Raw genomic sequence first — 20,948 nt, 5'->3', positions numbered from 1 at the left:
GTCCATAAACTATGAAAGTACATTAATGTAATCCATAAACTATCATAAAAAAACAACTATTTAGTGTCTCAACTTTAAAAAATGATGTTTAAAGAATAACAAACAAATGTCAGTCCAATAAAGAAGTTCTAAGCATGTCAAATGATAATGAATCTTGACATCTTTTACTGTGAGGATGAATATGAAAGCTACATGATAAATATTAGCATGGGGATGAAAAATAAAGTTTTTAATATTAAAAGACTGAATTATTGGTTTTTTAGTGATAGTTTTGGGTCTCGGAAAAAAATGACAGTGTTGGGATTATATTGATGTAATTTCATAGTTTATGAGCTATCAAATCAACAACCTTAAAAAAACTATCAAATGCACCAAAAAGCATTTTTTGGTAATTGATTTTTTTTTAAATGTGAGTTCCTTTTCAATAAACAAGTGCAATTAATATATAGTTTCTACTTTCTTTTTAAAACAAAATCTTTACACATTTTTTTTTAGCTTAACAAAAGTTCTGAGTTTGAATTCAGTTTTGCAGATGCAACATGTTAAGTTTTAGGAGAGTTTATAATCCTTTTGAGTCCCATAATCCTTGGAAACAAAACTACTCTTTCCGGTCCTATTTATAAAAGAAACTTGGGTCAACAAAAGTTGATGTGTCTAGTTAAAAATTCAATCCAAATTCATTAACTTTTGTTGACATAACTTTCTCTTATAAATAGGACCGGATGGATGGAGTAATATTTAAAACCTTTACACATGTTTTTATTTTCTCTTATTGCTTTAATTTCCGGATAGCCCACTTATTTTTTACACTCCTTTAGTTAGGAAAAAAAAACTTCGTCGGAAAAGAGAGTTAGTCCAAAGAAGGTGAAGATGGCTGGTGCAGCTTCATCTCTGCGACTTACACTGTTTCCATTGCTAAGAAAATATCCATACACAAATATTACATTTACACCCATTATTGGGAACAGAAGAACATGGGCATGTTTTGGTTGCAGTTCATTTTCATCTACGCCACAATCATATTCATGGCAACCATTTCGTAAGAAAAAGGTTGTTATGCGTATTGCTTACACCGGCACCAATTACCGAGGTCTCCAAATTCAACGACATCAAAATTCACTCTCCAGTATGCTATGCTTCTCTCTCCTTTATTCTTTCTTTTGTTCTTACAACTATGTCGTTGTGTCTGGTGTCCAACACGTGTCAGTGTCAGAACTACATTCAATGACTTTTATTTTTCTAGATTACTAGATATTAGTGTTGTGTCCGGTGTACGTGTGTTTGTGTAAGCGTCTCATTGGCGGTGTTTGCTGCATTGTATATATGGGATCAAGAAGAAAAAGCAAAAATTGTTAGGAGACTGTTTTTGGAGTATAAGGTGTTTGTTAAAATGCACTAGAAAATTATTTGAAAAAAAAAAAAATTAGAATTTTCTTTGAAAATTTAGTAGTAGTCTGTTTTAACTTCAAAATATTTCACTACGAGTGATTGGTAAATCAAATTAACATGAAAAGTGGAAAGATATCACACTAAGAGTGGATGGATTAAGCATAATAGGTCCAAGGCTTTAAAGTCGAGTTGAAATTGTAGAACTAAGTATAAGTGACATGTGTGTGCACGCGTGCTCCTGTGTTTGGAAAATCAAAATGTAACTGTAACAAGTGCTTTGAGTCAAAACTTCACCTTGGGGTGTTGCTTGATCGCATGGTCGGACATGTACAAAAGCAGAACCTATATATATGAGCTATGATCTGTTAACATTAAATATCAAATTTGACATATTCACATGTTCAAGAGCTTTTTGTAAATGTGAATTTAAGCAATGTATGTTCTTATTAAGTAGAGTATGAATCATATAATTCAATAAATAGTGTTTGTTTTGCTGGTGTAACTGTAATGTAGAGTATACATGCGGTTCAGTTTGGCTTGTTATTTTAGATGGACTGTATCTAAATTGTTATGATCTCAAAATTTTAGCTGTTGAGCAAGAACTAGAAAGTGCGATATTCAAGGCTGGTGGCATCCGTGATAGTAATTTAGGGGATCTGGAGAAAATTGGATGGGCTAGAAGTAGCCGAACCGACAAAGGAGTAATTCACGATTCTATTGTTTTAATATAGCTTGCCCTGCATTCTGTTTTTGGTACATATGCAGCCAGGATATGATACTTATTCTATTTTATTTTAATGCTGCATGTGTATTATCAGGTTCACTCTCTTGCAACAATGATAGCATTTAAAATGGAAATCCCAGAAAACTCTTGGAATGAAGACCCTTATGGCTTTGCCCTTGCAAACTATGTTAATTCTTATCTTCCTTGTGATATCAAAGTTATAAGCATTTTGCCTGCACAAAGGTATGGCTTGAAACCAAGTTCATTTGTGCAGTATTCGTAAATATAATCTCTGAAATGTCATGTTTAGAGCGAATTTTTATTTTTTTTTAATTTTTAGATCTGGTTTGCATGTTCTCATTGATAGACTTTTGAAATTTCTGCTACTCTTTCATTGTGTTCTGTACTTGTTTGATTTCGTCTCTCGAGCAGAAGCTTTGATCCCAGAAAGGAATGCGTTTTGCGGAAATATTCATACCTACTTCCTGCTGAAATCATTGGTATTCAAAGCCACTCTAGCAATGATGAAATTGATCACCACTTGTTGGAGTTCAATGATATTCTCAAAGAATTTGAGGTGTAGTAACTGATATTCAAATCTCATATTTTTCACATTGTCTTATTTCTTTGTGAAATCTCTATAGATTTTGGTTCATAATTACTTAAATTTGTATTATTGCTAAACTTCATTACAGAAACTCTTTCCTGATATAAATTAATTTCTGATAGTTCATAAATGTATTCATGTATGTATCACACCGTTTTTAAATTTTGATGGACCTACAGGTCAATATATAAAAATACCACATAAACTAGCGTCCTGTTTGGATTGACTTATTTTAGCTTATCTACTAGCATAAACACTTATGAGACTATTTCGTAGAGCTTACGGAAACAGATTGTGTCATGTCCATAAGCTATTTTCAGCTTATTTCTGTAAGCTCTCCAAGATAGCTTATGAAAATAGCTTATATCTTATATGAAAACAATTTATCTTTATTTATAGTTTGTTATAGAAATTACTCATACATAATGACTTATATGATAAGAGCTTACGCTATAAGTGCTTAATTAAGCTGTTCATCCAAAATAAGTTTAGTAAATGTTTTAGTTGGGGCCTAGATGCAGGAAGAATGACATATTTCTTGGGCTGGAAACATGCTAGAAATTTGGATTTAAGACTAAATTAGGCCTATAGGTATTCTGATATATCACGTTCTTTCTCTGCTGTTTATGAACATGGTTAGCTGGAGCATATAAGTATTCTTGAATCATGATGTTATATGTAATTTCCTTTCATAGGGGGGACATCCTTTCCATAATTATACATCTAGGTCATGGGCGGATCTAGACAGTTGATATTGGTGTGGCAAAATTTGCAAAGAAACTATATATATTAACAGAGAAAAGCTTTGACAGCTTAAAAACTACAGCAAAGTGGTTTGGGTGAGAGCATTATAACATGGTGTTACAGGTTCGATTCCCTGCAACACCATTTTTAACCCTGCAACACCATTTTTAATATTAATAATCAAAAAAAAATCAAAAACTGCAACTCACTGAGAGTTGAACAGAGGTCCTGCAAGCCACCATCAAACATATACCGCTAGGCTAACGAAGAAACTTTGTCACATTGATGACTTATACTATATATATACATACATGGGAAATAATCTGGAGTGGCATCTGCCACACCATGTTTCACACTGTATCCGCCCCTGATCTAGGTCGAGGTACAGAAGACATATTCCTCGTCGACCCTCACATTCAAAGCGCGGCGAGATTTTATCAGCCTACAATTCAGAACATGAGGATAGTGACGAGGAGGCAAATTTTAAAATTGATGAGGCTCTTACAGAAAACATAGTGTGCCAAAACCAAAAGTCTTCAGGAACTTTTGATTCTTGTGAACCTGTAATTGAGACCGCTAATAAAGGAAATTTGCATGATCAAAGTTCTAGTTCGGTTGTTCGTGCAAAATGGTTATATGAACCTGATGAAGCAGACAGATTAAATGCTTCCCATTTCAGAAGAGTTTTTAGGTGTTCTTGTGGAAAGCTTGAAAAATCAATGGGGCATAGTTACATAGAGATCTACATTGAGGGAGAGTCCTTCATGTTGCATCAGGTATCTTCCATAAATCTTTCTTCTGGAGATGAATTAAATTAGTTAAATGTGGTTTTTTTCCTTGTTCCACAAGCATCATGATATGTCATTTTATACTCTCACCAGATAAGAAAAATGGTTGCAACAGCCGTGGCAGTAAAGCGCAAATTACTTCCACGAGATATCATAACACTCTCATTATCAAAGTTCTCGCGAATTATTCTACCTCTTGCACCGTCGGAAGTTCTCTTATTAAGAGGAAACAGCTTCTCAATGAGAACTAAGCCAGGAAATGTAACAAGACCTGAAATGCAGACCATAGTTGAATCAGAAGAAATTAATAAGGTTGTTGATGATTTTTACAGATCAGTAATGTTACCTCAAGTTTCAAAGTTTTTGGATCCATCAAGAGTTCCTTGGGTGGAATGGATTGAGAAATTGGATGCTCACACGGGCATACCAAATGATCAGTTGGATGAGGTCAGGAAGGCTAGGAACTTATGGAAAGAAAATTCTGATAGTGTAATGAGTGCACATCTTTGATAAGTGTGTGAAGGGAAAAAGATGCCAAGATTGCTCTTCTTACCCTTTCATTTGTTTCTTTTGAATTTGGTCTCTTAAGATACTTAAGTTAAAGCTTCCATTGGCTAAGGATAATCTTTCCATAGTTAGAGACGGGAAGCTTCTTACTTGATACAGCCAATCATCTACCCTCAGAAATTGATGTATACTTTCACGTATAGTAATAGTTCCTACTCCTATGATCTGATTGTAGTAACAAGAACTGTTAGAAATTAAACAGGCCTTTTTTTATTTTATTTTGATTTTGTTACCTTATATTGATACTGTGATGATGATGTGTATTTATGGAGACATGTAATGTAAGAGCCATTATTCTGCTGTAACTGGCTTATTGTTTTAGTTCCTTATTAAATATTTAATTTTTTCATTCTAATCCCTATAAAGTGTAACTTCTTTTATTGTAGTTCCTGTAATAAAAACCAGTGAGCAAACACATAACTATATTCTTAGCTCAATATCAAGTAACAAAGAACTCGTTTTAAGGCACACAAAATATATTTAGTAAAATCCCAAATCATTATCTCCAAATTAGTTTCAAAATCTGTAAAGATTTAATCAAGTTAGTCCATACATTAGTCTCCGTTGGTGATGCTAGTATGGAGATAAAACTTCTCTAAAGTGAGAAATCCACTTTAAAGAGTAAAGTGAGTAATCTGAGCCGTTGATAAACAAATGAACGATTCATATTATATGCATATGCATAACAAATCATGAGCGCGATTGATTTTTTCATTTTAGTAACTTGACTTTAGAGGAGCCAAATCATGGATGACACTGATGTAAGTGCCCATGTGGCCTTGACGTCAAATAATGCAATTTCATGACCAAATTGATACCCCTTTCTATCTTCAACTCTTATGTTTGGACATCTCTAAATTTTGGGCGTTTTGTTTTGGGGAAACACAAATTATTCCCAGGAATAACATACCTGGGAATGAAAATATGAAAATTTAATTCCTGGGTATTTGTTAAAAAAAGTGTTTGGCAAATAACTTGACATTCATGGGAAAATTGGAAGTTACAATTTTTTTTAAAAAAATTTATGCATAATATCATGGGAATGCACATTCCCATCTCTTTTCATGGGAATAAAATCATGGGAATAAGGGAAGTTATGGGAAGTTACTTCATTCCGAGGAACCTTTATGCCCAGGAATATTTTTTCTCAACCTCATAACAAACATGGGTATAATCATTCCCTAGCCATGTATTCCCGGGAATGTCATTCTTAACCTTGAAACAAACACCCCCTACATTTATTCAACACCATATTTTATTGGGTCATGTTAACTTGTATCCTTAGGACACAAATTAAGAAGTTTAAAAAGGAAATTAAAAATAAATCTACAATATAAACAATTCAAACCTCTTCTATTCTCAAGTACACATGGCATGGTTCTAGACTCTATTACAATTAATGATATACTAATTCAAGTGTTTATCAAGTACTGGTGGAATGAGCTTTCAATGCATTTCATTGCTTTGAAAATCAAATTCAAATCTCTTCATTTCGGCATTCAAGTACTGGTGGAATGAGCTTTCAATGCATTCATTGCTTTGAAAATCAAATTCAAATCTCTTCATTTCGGCATTCAAGCGCATAACATCTCTCCATATCTCTGCATTCAAAGGCTTTGAAAATAATTGGCATATATAAGGCACATAAAATAAACCTTAGACATCATTCCCACTTTTCTTATGATTCAATATCAGTAATTTCAATAATTTTATAATGTTTAGTGTTCTTATGTTTTGATTTTCTTTCTTTGAATTCTTATGTGCACTTTGCTTTTGATTTTCGTTGTAGATATTTGATTTATCCAATTTTACCAATCGTTAATCGGATTTGTACATGGAAATTTGAGCCAGAGATGTTGCTTATTTTGTTATGGTTGTTATGGTGTCTATCTTCTCTCCCTCATCACAAAACGGCGCCATGATAATTGTTTTTTTTTTTTTTTGAGACGATGATAATTGTTTGTTGCAATGACGAAAATGTCATTTTTTTTCCCGAATTGACTCTAACAGTCCATTTATAAATACTTGACCACCATTCGTGGAGCTCATCCTACCGATTATACGTACCCTTTTTAATCTCATATCACAAAAGGGTTGTTCTTTCTTTTTGCATCACTTATATCATATGTGATTAGGTTGCAGTGATATCATGGTTTTGTTCCACTGTTAAAAAAAATCATGGTTTTGTTCCGGTGATCTTTTTTGGAAGATACATTAACTATCCATTCAGATACTGTAAAAAGTTTAACGGTAAAATTTTGAAATAAAGAATAGTAACGTTGTTTTGGAAGGCAAACAAAGAGTAGTAAATATATCTTTTTTTTTTTTTGTTAGTGATAAGGTCATACTTCTCTCAGCTTACTTTTGTCTAAATAAAAGCTCTACAACTATAGCTAAAAAAACTATAGCTAATTATCAGAGCTCTTGAAAAAAAAGTTAAAATTGTTTGGGATAAATTAATTTTAAGTTTAAAAGGTACATTTCGGTTAAAAGATGGATGGCAATTTTTTTTTTTAACTTAAAATTAATCTTAAATTTAACATTTGTTTCGTACAATATTTTCATAAAAGATATTATAATAATAAAAATATAAATAAACGAGAGATCCTCCAACTCTACCCAATCCCATGATCTCACAATTAAGTGATAATTAATACAATACAATATTTTCATTTTTGAAAGAACAATACAATACAATATTTTTAATGACAATACAATATTTTCATTAAAAATAGGCTAAAGTGCAACTTTGGCCTCCTATTTTTCAAAAAGTTGCGATTTAGGCCCCATAACTTTGAAAACTACAATTTTGGCCCCCCATGTTTAGGGAAATATGCTCTTTTAACCCCCTAACAGAAGGGAAATATGTCTTTTGACCCCTTATCTTTTCAAAATGTTGCGATTATGACCCCTTATCTTTTCAAAATGGCCCCTTTTTTTGGACACGTGTCGCCTTCTCAGTAATTTTCAAAGTTACGGGGCCAAAATTGTAGTTTTCAAAGTTAGGGGGCCAAAATCGCAACTTTTTGAAAGATAAGGGGTCAAAGTTGCACTTTAGCCTTAAAAATATTCATATCCGCATTAATGTATAAATTAATGTCTGATAAAATTTACATCTCCTTTCTTAAATAAAAATTAATCACATCTCCTTAGTCCACTCTACCATTAGCGATTTTTTTTAACTTAAAATTAATGTTAAATTTAACATTTGTTTCGTACAATATTTTTCATAAAATATATGATAATAATAAAAATATTTATAAATAAATAAGAGATCCTCCAATTCTACCTACAATCCAACCCCATGATCTCACAATTAAGTGATAACTAATACAATACAATATTTTCATTAAAAATATTCATATCTGCATTAATGTATAATTTTTTTTTTGATAAGCCAAGAGCTAATTGACATAAAAAAGAAAAGGGTAACGCCAACTAAGTTGGTACGCTACTCTAATCTTGTGTCAATTACTCATATATATTATTAAAAAAAGGGAAAAATTACAAATAAAATAAAATTGAGGGGACATAAACCTAACCCAATAAAACCACACAAGTGTGTTAGTCGACCCCAAACGGGTAATACAGAAATTAAAACAACACACAAGTGTATCAACCTCTAATTAATCCTAAAACTAATTAAAGGTCTTCTATGCGGTGATTGAACTCTCAGTCAACACGGAGGCAATTCATGTAGCATCAACTCCCTGCAATAATGGCAGCAAGCTACACGACCCTTTCGAGCCCTACAGTCCAATCCAAACAAAATGAATGGTGAATCTTAAACTGGCGTATGAATCATCTGCCAACACAGAAACAATTCAAGATCCATCAACTCCCTGCTAAACAACAACAAGCTAGAATCGCCCCTTTCGAGGAACCAAAGTAACCAAAACAGGCCTAATTATAATCACACCCAACTTTTTGAGAAAACTTTTTGAGAAACGGTGTATGAATCATTTGTCAACACAGAAAGATTCACGAACCAATAGCCCCTGTCAATAAAAATACAGCAGCTTTACCAGCCCTTTCGAGCTCAAATCCATCTGAATTCTCCGACATAAGTCGTCGAACGACATACTGGACATAATTAAAACAGGTTGACCCAGATCAACGAGAATCCAGACCAAACTTGCCACGACATGCACCGAGTTCGCATCAGATCGCACAACACAACCACGTCTTAACGACCACAACAAACAGATTACATCGCTACTGTGAAGACCAGCAGCGGCGCAACCCGCAACCACCGCCGTGAAGGAGGCAGCGGCTGTCAAACCTAGGACCAGCAGACATTAATGTATAAATTAATGTCTGTTAAAATTTACATCTCCTTTCTTAAATAAAAATTAATCACATCTCCTTAGTCCACTCTACCATTAGAGATTTTTTTTTAACTTAAAATTAATCTTAAATTTAACATTTGTTTCGTACAATATTTTTCATAAAATATATGATAATAATAAAAATATTTATAAATAAATAAGAGATCCTCCAATTCTACCTACAATCCAACCCCATGATCTCACAATTAAGTGATAACTAATACAATACAATATTTTCATTAAGAATATTCATATCCGCATTAACGTATAAATTAATGCCTGTTAAAATTTACATCTCCTTTCTTAAATAAAAATTAATTACCTCTCCTTAGTCCACTCTACCATTAATACTAACATTGCATTGTTTATATAACATTGCATTGTTTATAATTTGAATTTTTTTTTGGTGGTGCCCGGGGTTCGAACCCCAGACCTTGCATATTTTATGCATTATCCATACCAACTTTTTTTGGTGGTGGCCGGGTTCGAACCCCGAACCTTACATATATTATGCATTGTCCATATTTGTAGTAGTAGTAGTATTTTTTGACAAAAATTTGTAGTAGTAGTCGTATTTTGTAGGGAAATGCTAACATATTATTTGTGGAAACCTTATAACGTGTCATTAGGCCATGTGCTCTTAGAACACGTATTAGAGTAACCCTATTTTTTATGCACTATTTAAATCAAAATTAAAAAAAATTTATCATGACTTCTCAATTAAAGAAAAAAAAGCACTTCTATTTATTGTCTCTTTGACCATAAAGCGATATAGATAAATATACAAGTTTTTTTTCCCTCAAAAAAAATAAATATACAAGTTTTTCTCAAGAAAATCGAGTGTAAATTTTTCTCAAAAAAAAAGCACTCCTATTTATTGTCTCATGAAAGTATTGATGTACTTGATCATTATGTGACTACCGGTGCGGTGTTTGACGGTGGTTGCTTCGGTTGGAACTGCAGGGATTGCGTACTTGCAGACACTCCAATGCTCAAGTCAGTATTGAGTTTTAGGATGGGGGTTAGGAGAGTAAAGGGAATCTATCCTTAGGGACTGCGTGGAGGTGCAGGTGTCATTGTAAGGCACATGTAATTAAGGCTCGACGGTTACAGATTCGTAGGAATTGTAACAGGCGAGCGAGATTCATGGGAGTAGTGGAGGGAGACGTTACTGTTCAGTTTGCTCTAAGCGCCCCACTCACGGGGAGGATGAGTGTTTTGAGTAAATGGTCCAAATGTTAAATTCGGGCCAGTTTTGCGTTGAGCCTACATAAATGGGACTATGATCATTTGCTCGGTCCAGAACAAGTTTGATTTAAAGCTCAAGGGTTAGAGAGATGGTTCCTAAAAACTTCTTATACATAAAAAAATTAATTTCAAACAAATAAATTATTTCCTCTAAACAAATGGGGTCATGTGTGACCGCACACCCTATCCGTCATCAGGACCTTGATTGGATAGTAATGATATATGTTCTCTCTCTATGTGTGCACGATTATCTGTCAGTCGAGTATTTGTTGAATTTTGCGATATCAATGGATATTTACGGATATTCACAAGTACATTTTTACATAAAAAATTAACTGTCAAAAAATCTATAATTATATATAATTTATTCAACCTCTTTAGACAACACTAACTAATATTAAAATCATTTGTAAAAAAAAAACTAATATTAAAATTACTTTATATTAATAGTTTTTTAGTTTGATATATTATTATTTTATTATGTAAAAATTATGGGAAATCGATGAACTCAATGAAAGTTTGTCAATGTGAATCCAATGAACACTGCAAAAATACGGGAAATCAAAATGCCACACCAAGACAACAAGCAACCCAATATTGTCATACTCAGATGATGACATCACATAAAAAAAAACAAAAAGAAAAAGAATATTTATGTAAAAAAATTACTTATTTGAATAGAATGAGAGTCCTCGTGAGCTTAGCTTAATTGGTATGGACAATGCATAATATATGCAAAGTCCGAGGTTTAAACCCCGAACACCACCAAAAATAAAGGAGAACATAAAATGATTAAGAAGGTTGATTTGGAACCAAAGAATGACCATATCCCTCTCATTATGGATGAAGGAGAAAAGAGAATCTACGTCGTTGATTGAGATGGCTTATCAACATCTTTTGACTTGCCCTTTACTCTAACTAATAATATCAGACCCTTAATATGGACAATATAGCCCAATTATTTTTAATGTTTCAAATATAATTCATTACATTAAAATTAATGAGAAATTACATCCATACAAATGGAAAAATATTTACCCGTGCATGGCACGGGCTCCATACTAGTTTTATATTGAAAGTATAACTTTTGCAACTTTTAAGACATTGAATGCACAAGTTTCAAGAAATAATTTCTATATTTGCCTTCTTAACCTATGCCCCAAGGACACAGGTTAACATTTCCCTATTTTATTTGTATCTCTCTCTAACTATCAGATCATTAACATATCACATGTATCATATCACTTTTTCTTTCTCATTGTCATTAAGATGTTTGGATGTCTACCAGACATTTTCCTTTTATCTTTTCTCCCCATCTCATTATTACTAGAGTTGTGTTATATTAACAACCAAAAACCAACAACTTTTAACCACACCGTATCATTCTCAAGGCAATTCAAGCTGGCACGGATTTCGAGATGGCATAAAATGAATAAAAAAAATCAATTTATACTACTTTACCGTATCAAAAGACGGTGTGGACAACCTGAAGGTTGTTCCTATATCATTCCTGTTATTACTATAAGAACCACCATTTCACAAATAACCAAGGCCAACCTCGATTAAAACCCATTCAATAAGACAACAACTTGTTAACCATGTTCAATTTCATGACCTTTATTTGCAAGATGAAACAAAAATTTGTGTTAAATATGTTTTTCATCATCTAAAAGTTCATAAAATCTAGTTTTGAGAAAACCAAATGCGTTTTTTTTTTCGATAGTGTCCGGGGTTCGAACCCTGAACCTTGCATATATTATGCGTTGTTGATATTAACTGAGGTTAGCTCACGAGGACAAACCAAATGTGTTTAAAAAGACTTGGTATATTTGAGGTTATCCCTAAAATGTAAATTTGTCTCTAGAATTTTGTTTACCCTCTCCGTCTAAATATGTAAGATTTTTTTACGTATCCATACAATCAAATAACACTATAACATCACTTATATATCCCTAAAAAATAACATCACTTATATAAGTTAGTTTTTAAATATCTTCACGAATACTATGTGACGTGATTTTTTTTTTTTGGGTGTTTGTGACGTGATTTGATTAAAGGCATGCAAACAAAAATAAATTACATTGTGAATATATAAATTAAACATTTTTTTTAAGGAAAATTAAACCTAATTTATGATTTAAATTACTTTCACACTATTGTGCTTGCTTACTCATTTCCATCATCATCATCTTCTACAAGAGATAAACAAAACAGAGTACCCATTTTCCCAACAATGTTGTTCACTTCTCTGCAATCCACACTCTTCCAAACGCGACACCCTAACCTCCCATTTCATCTTCTTCCTCCAAAAACACTCTTCAAATGCTTCTGTTCTTCTTCCTCCACTGACACCCTTCCTTCTATTCCCCCTGAGAAATGGGTACCCTTTCTCAAGAAAAAGGTTGTTATGAGAGTTGGATACATTGGAACCGATTTTAGAGGTCTTTTTTTTCTTCCCTTTCTTTCTTTGTTTTTTTTATTGTTGAAATTTCACGCTAATTCGTGTTTGTGAATTTATTTGCAGGTCTGCAAATTCAACGGAATGACCACAAATTATCCAGTAAGACGACGCTTCTTATTTACTAGCACCTCTTCTTATTTATCCTTGGACAGTGTAAAACTTTTTTTACACGTGCGTTCAATCAAATCATACCAAATAGATATTTTATGGACTATTAACTTAAAAATGTGGAATTATAAAGTGATTTGATTGGATGCATGTGTAAAAAAGATTTACACCAAATTCCAGTTTCAATTTTCATGTACTATGTTTTTAAATTTAAATTTGTTAAAAAGAATTGAATTGTTAAGGATGAATTTGTATAGATTATCCATGAGAATGGATTGTTTGTGTAAAACTTTTTACACTGTCAACCAATCATAAACCACCGTTTATCCAAACTTTTTTTAGCTAATAAGGGTTGTAATTGACTGATAATGTGAAAATATCTTTACATTGTAAGTGCATATGAATTAAATTCTTATCTATTTGATAATGGTAAATTGAGTTTAAATTTTTCAAAGGATTAAAATGGGTATCTTTATTGTACTTTACCCTTGAATATTTGTATGAGGCTATGTGTACTTTTTGGGCAAATTGAATTGACTAATGTTTGGAATTTGGATTCACCGGAAATTGAATTGAAATTTTAATGAGTTTGTTATTTGAGTTTATTCAGTTTTTTTTTCCTTCATATGTACAAAGTTTAATGTAAACATTTACTAGTCACCGGAAATTAAATTAGCCTACCTGGTTTGAATGGAATGTTGCTAAAGCATTTGAATTTTGACATGATGTAGCTATTGAGAAAGAACTTGAAACTGCTATATTCAAGGTCGGTGGCATCCGTGACAGTAACTATGGTGATCTGGATAAGATTAATTGGGGCCGAAGTAGCAGAACCGATAAAGGAGTAAGTGGCCGGCCTTCTTGTTATCCCCTCAGTTATGTATTTCATAAGTTTGTTGTTATTCTGTTTCTTAGAGTCATAATTTCTTTCTGCTTTTATGATGTTCTTGCGCTAGGTCCATTCTTTGTCAACAATGATATCTTTTAAGATGGAAATCCCTGAGAATGCATGGAAAGGAGATGATTATGGCATTGAAATGGCAAACCACATTAATACTTATCTTCCTAATAGTATCAGAGTTTTTAGTGTATTGCCTTCAACAAAGTAAGACTATTTGTCATTTGTTGACTGTTTAAAATGTTTGAAGTTTGGTTTTTGATTTTGTTTGATAACAATAAGGGCCTGTTTGAAATAGTTTTTGTTTTCAGTTTTTGAAATATTCAAGTCCTCTTCTCACAATAGTTATCCTTTTACATGTTTTAGTTTTTTAGTCCCCAAAACTAAAAAATTCAAAACAGTTTCCAAAACTGTAATTTTAAAAATAGTTTAGCAAACAAGTTTTTAATTTTCAAGTTTTTTAAAAACTAAAAAAGAGTTTTTGGGAAGTGTTTCAAACATTTCTCATATCGTTGTTATCTAGTGACAGTACATCCATTTGCTTTTATAAATTAAATAAGTGATTTTTTTTCTTCATATCATTATTTGTATTTGCTATATACTTGTTATTACATACTTTTTTATACTGAGCGTTACTGCAACATTTGTAACTAGTTGGAAGATGAAAATGTAGGCAAATCATTTTTTTTTTGAATTGGGGAAGGGAGAAATTTTTATTAATTCAAGTGGCACTAATGGCCATTTTACAACCGGCTCCTAGGGAATTCAAACTCGGTACCTCGAGGTTACAAGGCTAAGCTCTTATCACTGAGTTAGCCAAATCAATCAACTAAGAATATTTTGACAGAAACTAAAGCCTTTTCCCTATGTGAGGACAGACAGATCTGTGGAACTACACACACAAAGGCATGCATAAAAAACACCCTTTTTTATTTGGAGTATCGATCATGTCATTTTTCAAGTAATTACAAAAATTAACCGTGTTCCTTTATTTTCTTAAGTAACGATGATTTCTCACTTGTATATCTAACTTCATAGTTTTGGCTTATTTTAGAAGATTCGATCCTAGGAAAGAGTGCAGTATGCGGAAATACTCTTACCTCCTCCCTGCTGATATAATAGGAATCCAGAGTCATTTTAGCGAGGCTGAAACAGACTTTCACATTTCTGAGTTCAACAGTATACTTGGTGTTTTCGAGGTATACTTTTTCATTTGTATTTTCTTTCGATATTGTTATAGATTTATTTGTTTTCTAATATACTGGATAAATTTAATTTAGTTACAGTTATGATAAACCTAAATTAAGATATTGATCTCTTCTTAATGTTTACACTGGAACATTTTGTGGCCTTTTTGTTGTTGTAGGGAGATCATCCTTTCCATAATTATACTGTTCGGTCTGTATACAGGAAAAAACACCATGCAAGGAAACCACCAGGAAATGGCGGCATATCAAACAGGACAGCATCATCTAGTTTGGTATCAGCTTGTGATTCAGAGAATGAGGAAAATGATATTGATGATTCTATGAGTGATGATGGGGAACAGAGCCACAAGTCTCAAGAGTGTAGTGAAACCAATAGTTTGAAAGCAAGATGGTTGTACGAACCAGATGAGGCAGATAGATTAAATGCTTCTCATTTCAGAAAGATTTTACGCTGTTCTTGTGGAAAGTTGGAGACACTACTTGGACATAATTATGTTGAGATCAATGTATGGGGGGATTCCTTCATGTTACATCAAGTAAGTCATACTTGAATTTGATTCCTATGAGTTTAATTTTAATAGAACTTTTTTTAATTCTCAGAGTTTGATTTTAATATCCTGTTAATATAACACTTCTGTGCATAACCATAAACTAATGTTTTGTCACATAATTAAAATGTTCAAGTAACCATACATACGACTGACTAGGATGCCAAACTCTTATAATGATGAGGAACATGATTGAATGATAAAAAATTCTAAATCAATAGGGAGGGATGAAACTAATCCCGACTTTTAACTTCTTTCTTGATTATTATTTTTTTAAATTTGTTTTATGATATTCTATATTGATTTTATGAACAGAATATTTATGGAAAATTTCAATATAGGCATCTTTTACTCTCATTGCTATTTGATTTAGAAACACACACACAGACACAAGATTCTTTGACTTGAAAGGTATCAATTATTCCCTCTACCTTGCATTATTTCTTTAAGGGAAATGTTAACTAGTGCCCCCGGGGCACTTTTTAAGGACCATAAGTAGTAAGCATTTATGAAAATACATGTAATCAATGCATTGGAAATCGAAATATTTGACTTTTTTTAAACAAAAATTACTTATTTTAGAATGCTTAAAGAGTGCCCCGGGGGAACTCGTTAACAAGACCCTTTCTTTAATGCCAAAAGAAATGTCAACGATATACTATATAGATATGTGGTTACACTAAACTAATTAAAATGTTGTAACTATCATTATATTAGTATTGATGCGATAACTCTGTTTATCAGTCCCCTAAAGCATTCATTTGCTCATTATATAAACTGTAAATGCATGTTTTGAGTTGTGCTTCTATGTACAAATGAGATAATTGAACATTATTAATTCCTTAGTTTTATCAGTTGAATGAACATTTACTGAATGACTCATCAGATACGCAAGATGGTTGGCACTGCCGTGGCTGTAAAGCGCAACTTAATTCCAAAGGACATCTTTTTATTGTCACTCATCAAGTTTTCCCGAATCGTCCTCCCAATTGCCCCTCCAGAAGTCTTGATTTTGAGAGGAAATGCTTTCAGAATGTGGTCAAGTGGTGGAAGCTACACAAGGCCTGAAATGGTGTCCATGGTTGAATCAGAACAAATTCTTAAATCTGTCGATGAGTTCTACACATCTGTTATGTTGCCTGAGTTGTCAAAGTTCCTAGACTCGTCAAAGTCTCCTTGGGCGGACTGGGTTGAGAAATTGGATAAGTATTCAAGCATTCCAGATGATCAATTAGAGGAAGTTAGAGAGGCTTGGAGGACATGGAAGGAAAATTTCCAGGCAAAACCAGCATCAGATGCATAGTACATGTATTCTGTTGTGAAGGTACTAATAGTTTTTGACTGATTTTTCAAATTATTTTTGAATTACTTTCTTGTACATGATTTTTCGAACAATCACACATAATGAAGGGTTCACACGAGTTTATTATTATTATTTTTAGAAAGATGTCTGCAGCTATAACAAATCGAAAAAGTCTTTGGAATGGGGATATCGAAATATTTTTTAGAAACTTTTGCAACTGCAACTCAGGGCATATGAGCCCCATTTGAGTGCATCGTTCTCAATATCAAAGATCGCGGCACAACTATAATAGTTGCTTGTGTGACCGCTATTTAAAGCCTTGATTATTATTGTTACAAATATAAGTCCCTAATGAGACAAATTAAATTACAACCACATATATGAATGATCACAGTGTTGATCCATTCTTATTCACTTCTCAACTGAGGATGATGACAATTGGCCAGATTTTATCATGGATAAATCTCAATGACAGACCTTAAACCCAATACTGGAGTTATCTTGTAGTCATTGAACCCTGCAGAGGAAATCAACTTAACCCATTCTTTCTTGGTTCTCTCTTTTCCGGTGGCCAAGACCATCATGAGCATGTCAAAGAAGAGTTGTGTTTCAGCTGAGTCATTGTTTCCCTTCTCCACCACCATGTCTATGATAATCACCTTACCTTCTTTACCTTTCTTCGCTATTGCATCCTTACAATTCTTTAATATCTTTACACATTCCTCATCATTCCAATCATGCAATATCCACTGCATCATTCAATGTAAAAAGGATCAGAATTATTAAAAGGAAATTAACAGTCTGTTGTCTTATATAGTACGAATACGTTTTTGCACATATATCGATCAATAAATATGCTTATTAGTAGAAACATATTTTTGTACTAAATACATAAATATGTGTCCAGTTGTTTTCTTGGTCTCCAGGAGAGAACAATTGGACACATAATGCTTGCTCTTAATGTCTATTGACTATGGTCTATCAATGGTCTTAATTTTGTGACGTTTCTTATGCACCACAGCAAATTATAACTGGCCATCGATCTAATACTCAAATAGTTTTTCTGTATGTAAACGTTAGTTGTAAATATGTTTTATTAGTAGCCACAATTTGAATTCCAAACAGTTTTTCAAACTGTTTTAGGTGTTTAACTCAATCACTTGAAGTAATACTCATATATTTAATTGGTAAAGATGCACATGTTTGATACTAGTTTCTAACACCTAACTCAGCCGGTTGTCTATACATTAGGACCATGCTAATCTATGTTGAAATTAAGTTAGATTATAAGATAATACTAAGGTGTTGAATTTTTTGTTTTGCTAATAAATGCACATAAATCAAACAATGGAATAATTCAACATGAATTAACCCAACAACATAGTACACTTTACCTTCAACAAAATGGCATCAGCTGGAGGAATTCTCTTAAACATGTCTCCACCAATATAGTTTAAGTTATCATCTCCTTGCAAGCCATCAACAACATGTGGAAGATCAAACACAGTGCACTCTAATTGTGGGAATGATTTGGCAAGAGCCTTTGCCATGGTCCCTGTGCCTCCTCCAACATCAACCAATGATTCCAATCCATTGAACACTCCACCGCACTTCTCAATCACCACACTTGTGACCAATCGAGCATCACTCGCCATTGCATCATTGAATAAGTTGTTAAATTTAGGCTCACGCGCTGCATAATCCCATATCAACATCCCATGTGCAGTTTCAAATGTTGTAGGATCATCTGTCTTTAACCAACTAGACAATTCATGCCACGGGTTTGCCAAAATTGGATGTAGTACGGCTTGCAAAAACGGTGTTACACTCATGGGGTGGTCCTTAAGCAAGAGTATAGATTCATCGGTTAGCATATACTCGATTTCTAGCTCATTCTCAGTAACATTGTGGTCATAGAAGAAGCCAGATTGAGTCATGATTCGCATTAAGCGATAGATGCAGGACTTTTTTGAAGGGTGGATTGGTAGTGAAGAAATGAGTTTTGAAAGTGGCATGGGTTTGCCATAGTTGTGTATAATATCAGGTATTCCTAAGTCAACTACACACTTAAGTGACATGGAATTTATGAAGTTGCAAATATGATTCCATATGTGGCTTTGAGCTTTAAGCAAATTGGAAGAATTGTGAGATTCCATTCTATATACTTTAGCAAAGATTTAAATTATGGAACCTCTCTTCATTTTGGCCTCTATTTATAAGGCTGGTTGGTTAGTATTTAGTAATAATCAACACTTCTAGAACGCAACTATGTTACGGGCAAAACTTAATTACCTACCATTCTTGGTGTACGTCAATACTATTAATAAAATTATTTTAAACTTTAATTTAATTGAAAAAGTTTAATCAATGTGACATGTTATAACTGCTAACAAAACTTAAATTTGTTCCCTTAAAAACAAACACTTAAATTTGTTAGTGGATTACACTTAAGCAGCTGCTAGCAACTGTACATTATGGTATAGCAGCCATTTTGTTGTTAGGGTGACTGAATTTTCTGCAGAACAGTACACCCTCCGGTCACTATTATAAGCAAAAAAACACATTTTAGATTCATTCATTAAATGATGTATGTGGTTTATAATAAAGACCACATACATCATTTAATGAATGAATCTAAAATGTGGTTTTTTGCTTATAATAGTGACCGGAGGGTGTATTTTGTTGTACTTTATTCTAAAAAAATGTCTTGAAGAAGAAAATTCTTCTGCAGCCTACTCAATATGAATGGAAATTTCAAAATCATGCTGGTCTCATTTTTTATAATTGTTGAAAGTAAATTAAGACAGCACAATATCACAACAAAAAGCCAAATTGAGATTGTGCACTATATGCAACTTTGATGTTTGTTGTTGTAATCCGGACTGCGGAGATTAATCCGTCTAACCTTGAGGGATTCGAATGAGCGGCAAACTCTCTATGTGTGTTTGGATGGAGGAATGTTGGGGTAATGTAATTTTTTTTAGGGAATTCAAAATTCTTTAAAGTGTTTTTTTTAACCAAAAAAGAGAAGCAACAAAGGACTGCTACCTCAAAATACTGTAGATAAAAGAGAGAAAACAAACAAAGGAGGGGGACATAAACGAAAACCTCTTAGCAATCCACAAACCTAAAATTGGGCAAACCAATTCTACCTTGAACAAACAAACTATTTAGGAAGATAGGAACCTCTAACCAAATAGTAAAACCCTGAATGTCAAAACCTAAAGAAGCAAATTTATCTGCACATTTGTTTCCTTCCCTATAGATGTGAGTAATCACATAGTTCATCTGCTTAAGAATATGGAGGCAATTCTTCCATCTATTTCTTAGGGCACAAGGAGCCGTAAATTTCATTGTTTGTATGATAATTTGGGAGAATTTTAAAAATGACGCAAATTTATGAAATATTTTGTCTAGATTAATTTAGAGAATTTTAAATGTCACCTAAAAGGTAGGAATTTTAAATTTCTCCCTTCTTGCAAATTTTTAAAATGACACCAACAAATTTTAAAAAATTGCTAAATGACCCATAATTTTTTTCTCCCAAAAATTACATAATGGACCCCTAAATTTTTGAAATTTGCATATATACTGTTTGATTCGAACCCATGAATTTGATTAAGTTAGAATAGACTCATGCCCTCTAATATAAACGCTATTAGGTTGCAACTTTGATCATCTACCATAAAAGATCTATGATGATATCTTTGTGCATTTAAAATAATTTATATAATTTTTAAGACAAAGTTGGTGTTGCCATAAAAAAATATATTATTATATTTTTTTGGCTGAGTTGGTGTTTTCAGTTTACAGTAAAATTATTCTTAATTAAACCCAGATAATTTATAATTTATCTGTTAATTAAAGAATACTTTTGATTAGAAAGAAAAAAAAGAAACGAATAATTTTGAAAAGATAATATATATTTTGATAAATTTGATGTAAAAATTACTTTTCTTAATTCTTGTGCTTTTATATATCAATGATGTTTTATATATAGGAACTAGGTAAATATCCATGCTCGCAC

General features: G+C 32.8%; 3 protein-coding genes across 3 annotated transcripts; 2 read left to right on the top strand and 1 right to left on the bottom strand.

Annotated features, from left to right (window-relative positions):
• Window positions 1–766: 766 nt before the first annotated feature.
• On the top strand, window positions 767–5,140 carry LOC146923456 (putative tRNA pseudouridine synthase). The gene is made up of 7 exons (XM_085708603.1): window positions 767–1,126; window positions 1,978–2,090; window positions 2,208–2,356; window positions 2,546–2,690; window positions 3,416–3,447; window positions 3,841–4,240; window positions 4,346–5,140. Exons 1-7 carry the CDS (start codon window positions 871–873, stop codon window positions 4,760–4,762), a joined length of 1,512 nt encoding a protein of 503 aa, XP_085564729.1. The 5' UTR covers window positions 767–870; the 3' UTR covers window positions 4,763–5,140.
• Window positions 5,141–12,478: 7,338 nt separating this feature from the next.
• On the top strand, window positions 12,479–17,063 carry LOC146923455 (putative tRNA pseudouridine synthase). Its single transcript, XM_085708601.1, has 7 exons — window positions 12,479–12,836; window positions 12,920–12,955; window positions 13,696–13,808; window positions 13,921–14,069; window positions 14,917–15,061; window positions 15,229–15,606; window positions 16,505–17,063. Exons 1-7 carry the CDS (start codon window positions 12,629–12,631, stop codon window positions 16,919–16,921), a joined length of 1,446 nt encoding a protein of 481 aa, XP_085564727.1. The 5' UTR covers window positions 12,479–12,628; the 3' UTR covers window positions 16,922–17,063.
• Window positions 17,064–17,079: 16 nt separating this feature from the next.
• Window positions 17,080–19,152, bottom strand: LOC146923454 (putative O-methyltransferase 3). The gene is made up of 2 exons (XM_085708602.1): window positions 18,316–19,152; window positions 17,080–17,670 (listed from the first exon to the last, which is right to left on the bottom strand). Exons 1-2 carry the CDS (start codon window positions 19,075–19,077, stop codon window positions 17,374–17,376), a joined length of 1,059 nt encoding a protein of 352 aa, XP_085564728.1. The 5' UTR covers window positions 19,078–19,152; the 3' UTR covers window positions 17,080–17,373.
• Between the last annotated feature and the right edge of the window lie 1,796 nt (window positions 19,153–20,948).

The sequence above is a fragment of the Medicago sativa genome, chromosome 5 (assembly GCF_051527215.1).
Source record: "Medicago sativa cultivar Bolivia chromosome 5, Bolivia_mono, whole genome shotgun sequence".
Taxonomy (NCBI): Eukaryota; Viridiplantae; Streptophyta; class Magnoliopsida; order Fabales; family Fabaceae; genus Medicago; species Medicago sativa.
This window is presented reverse-complemented; position numbering and strand designations above follow the sequence as displayed.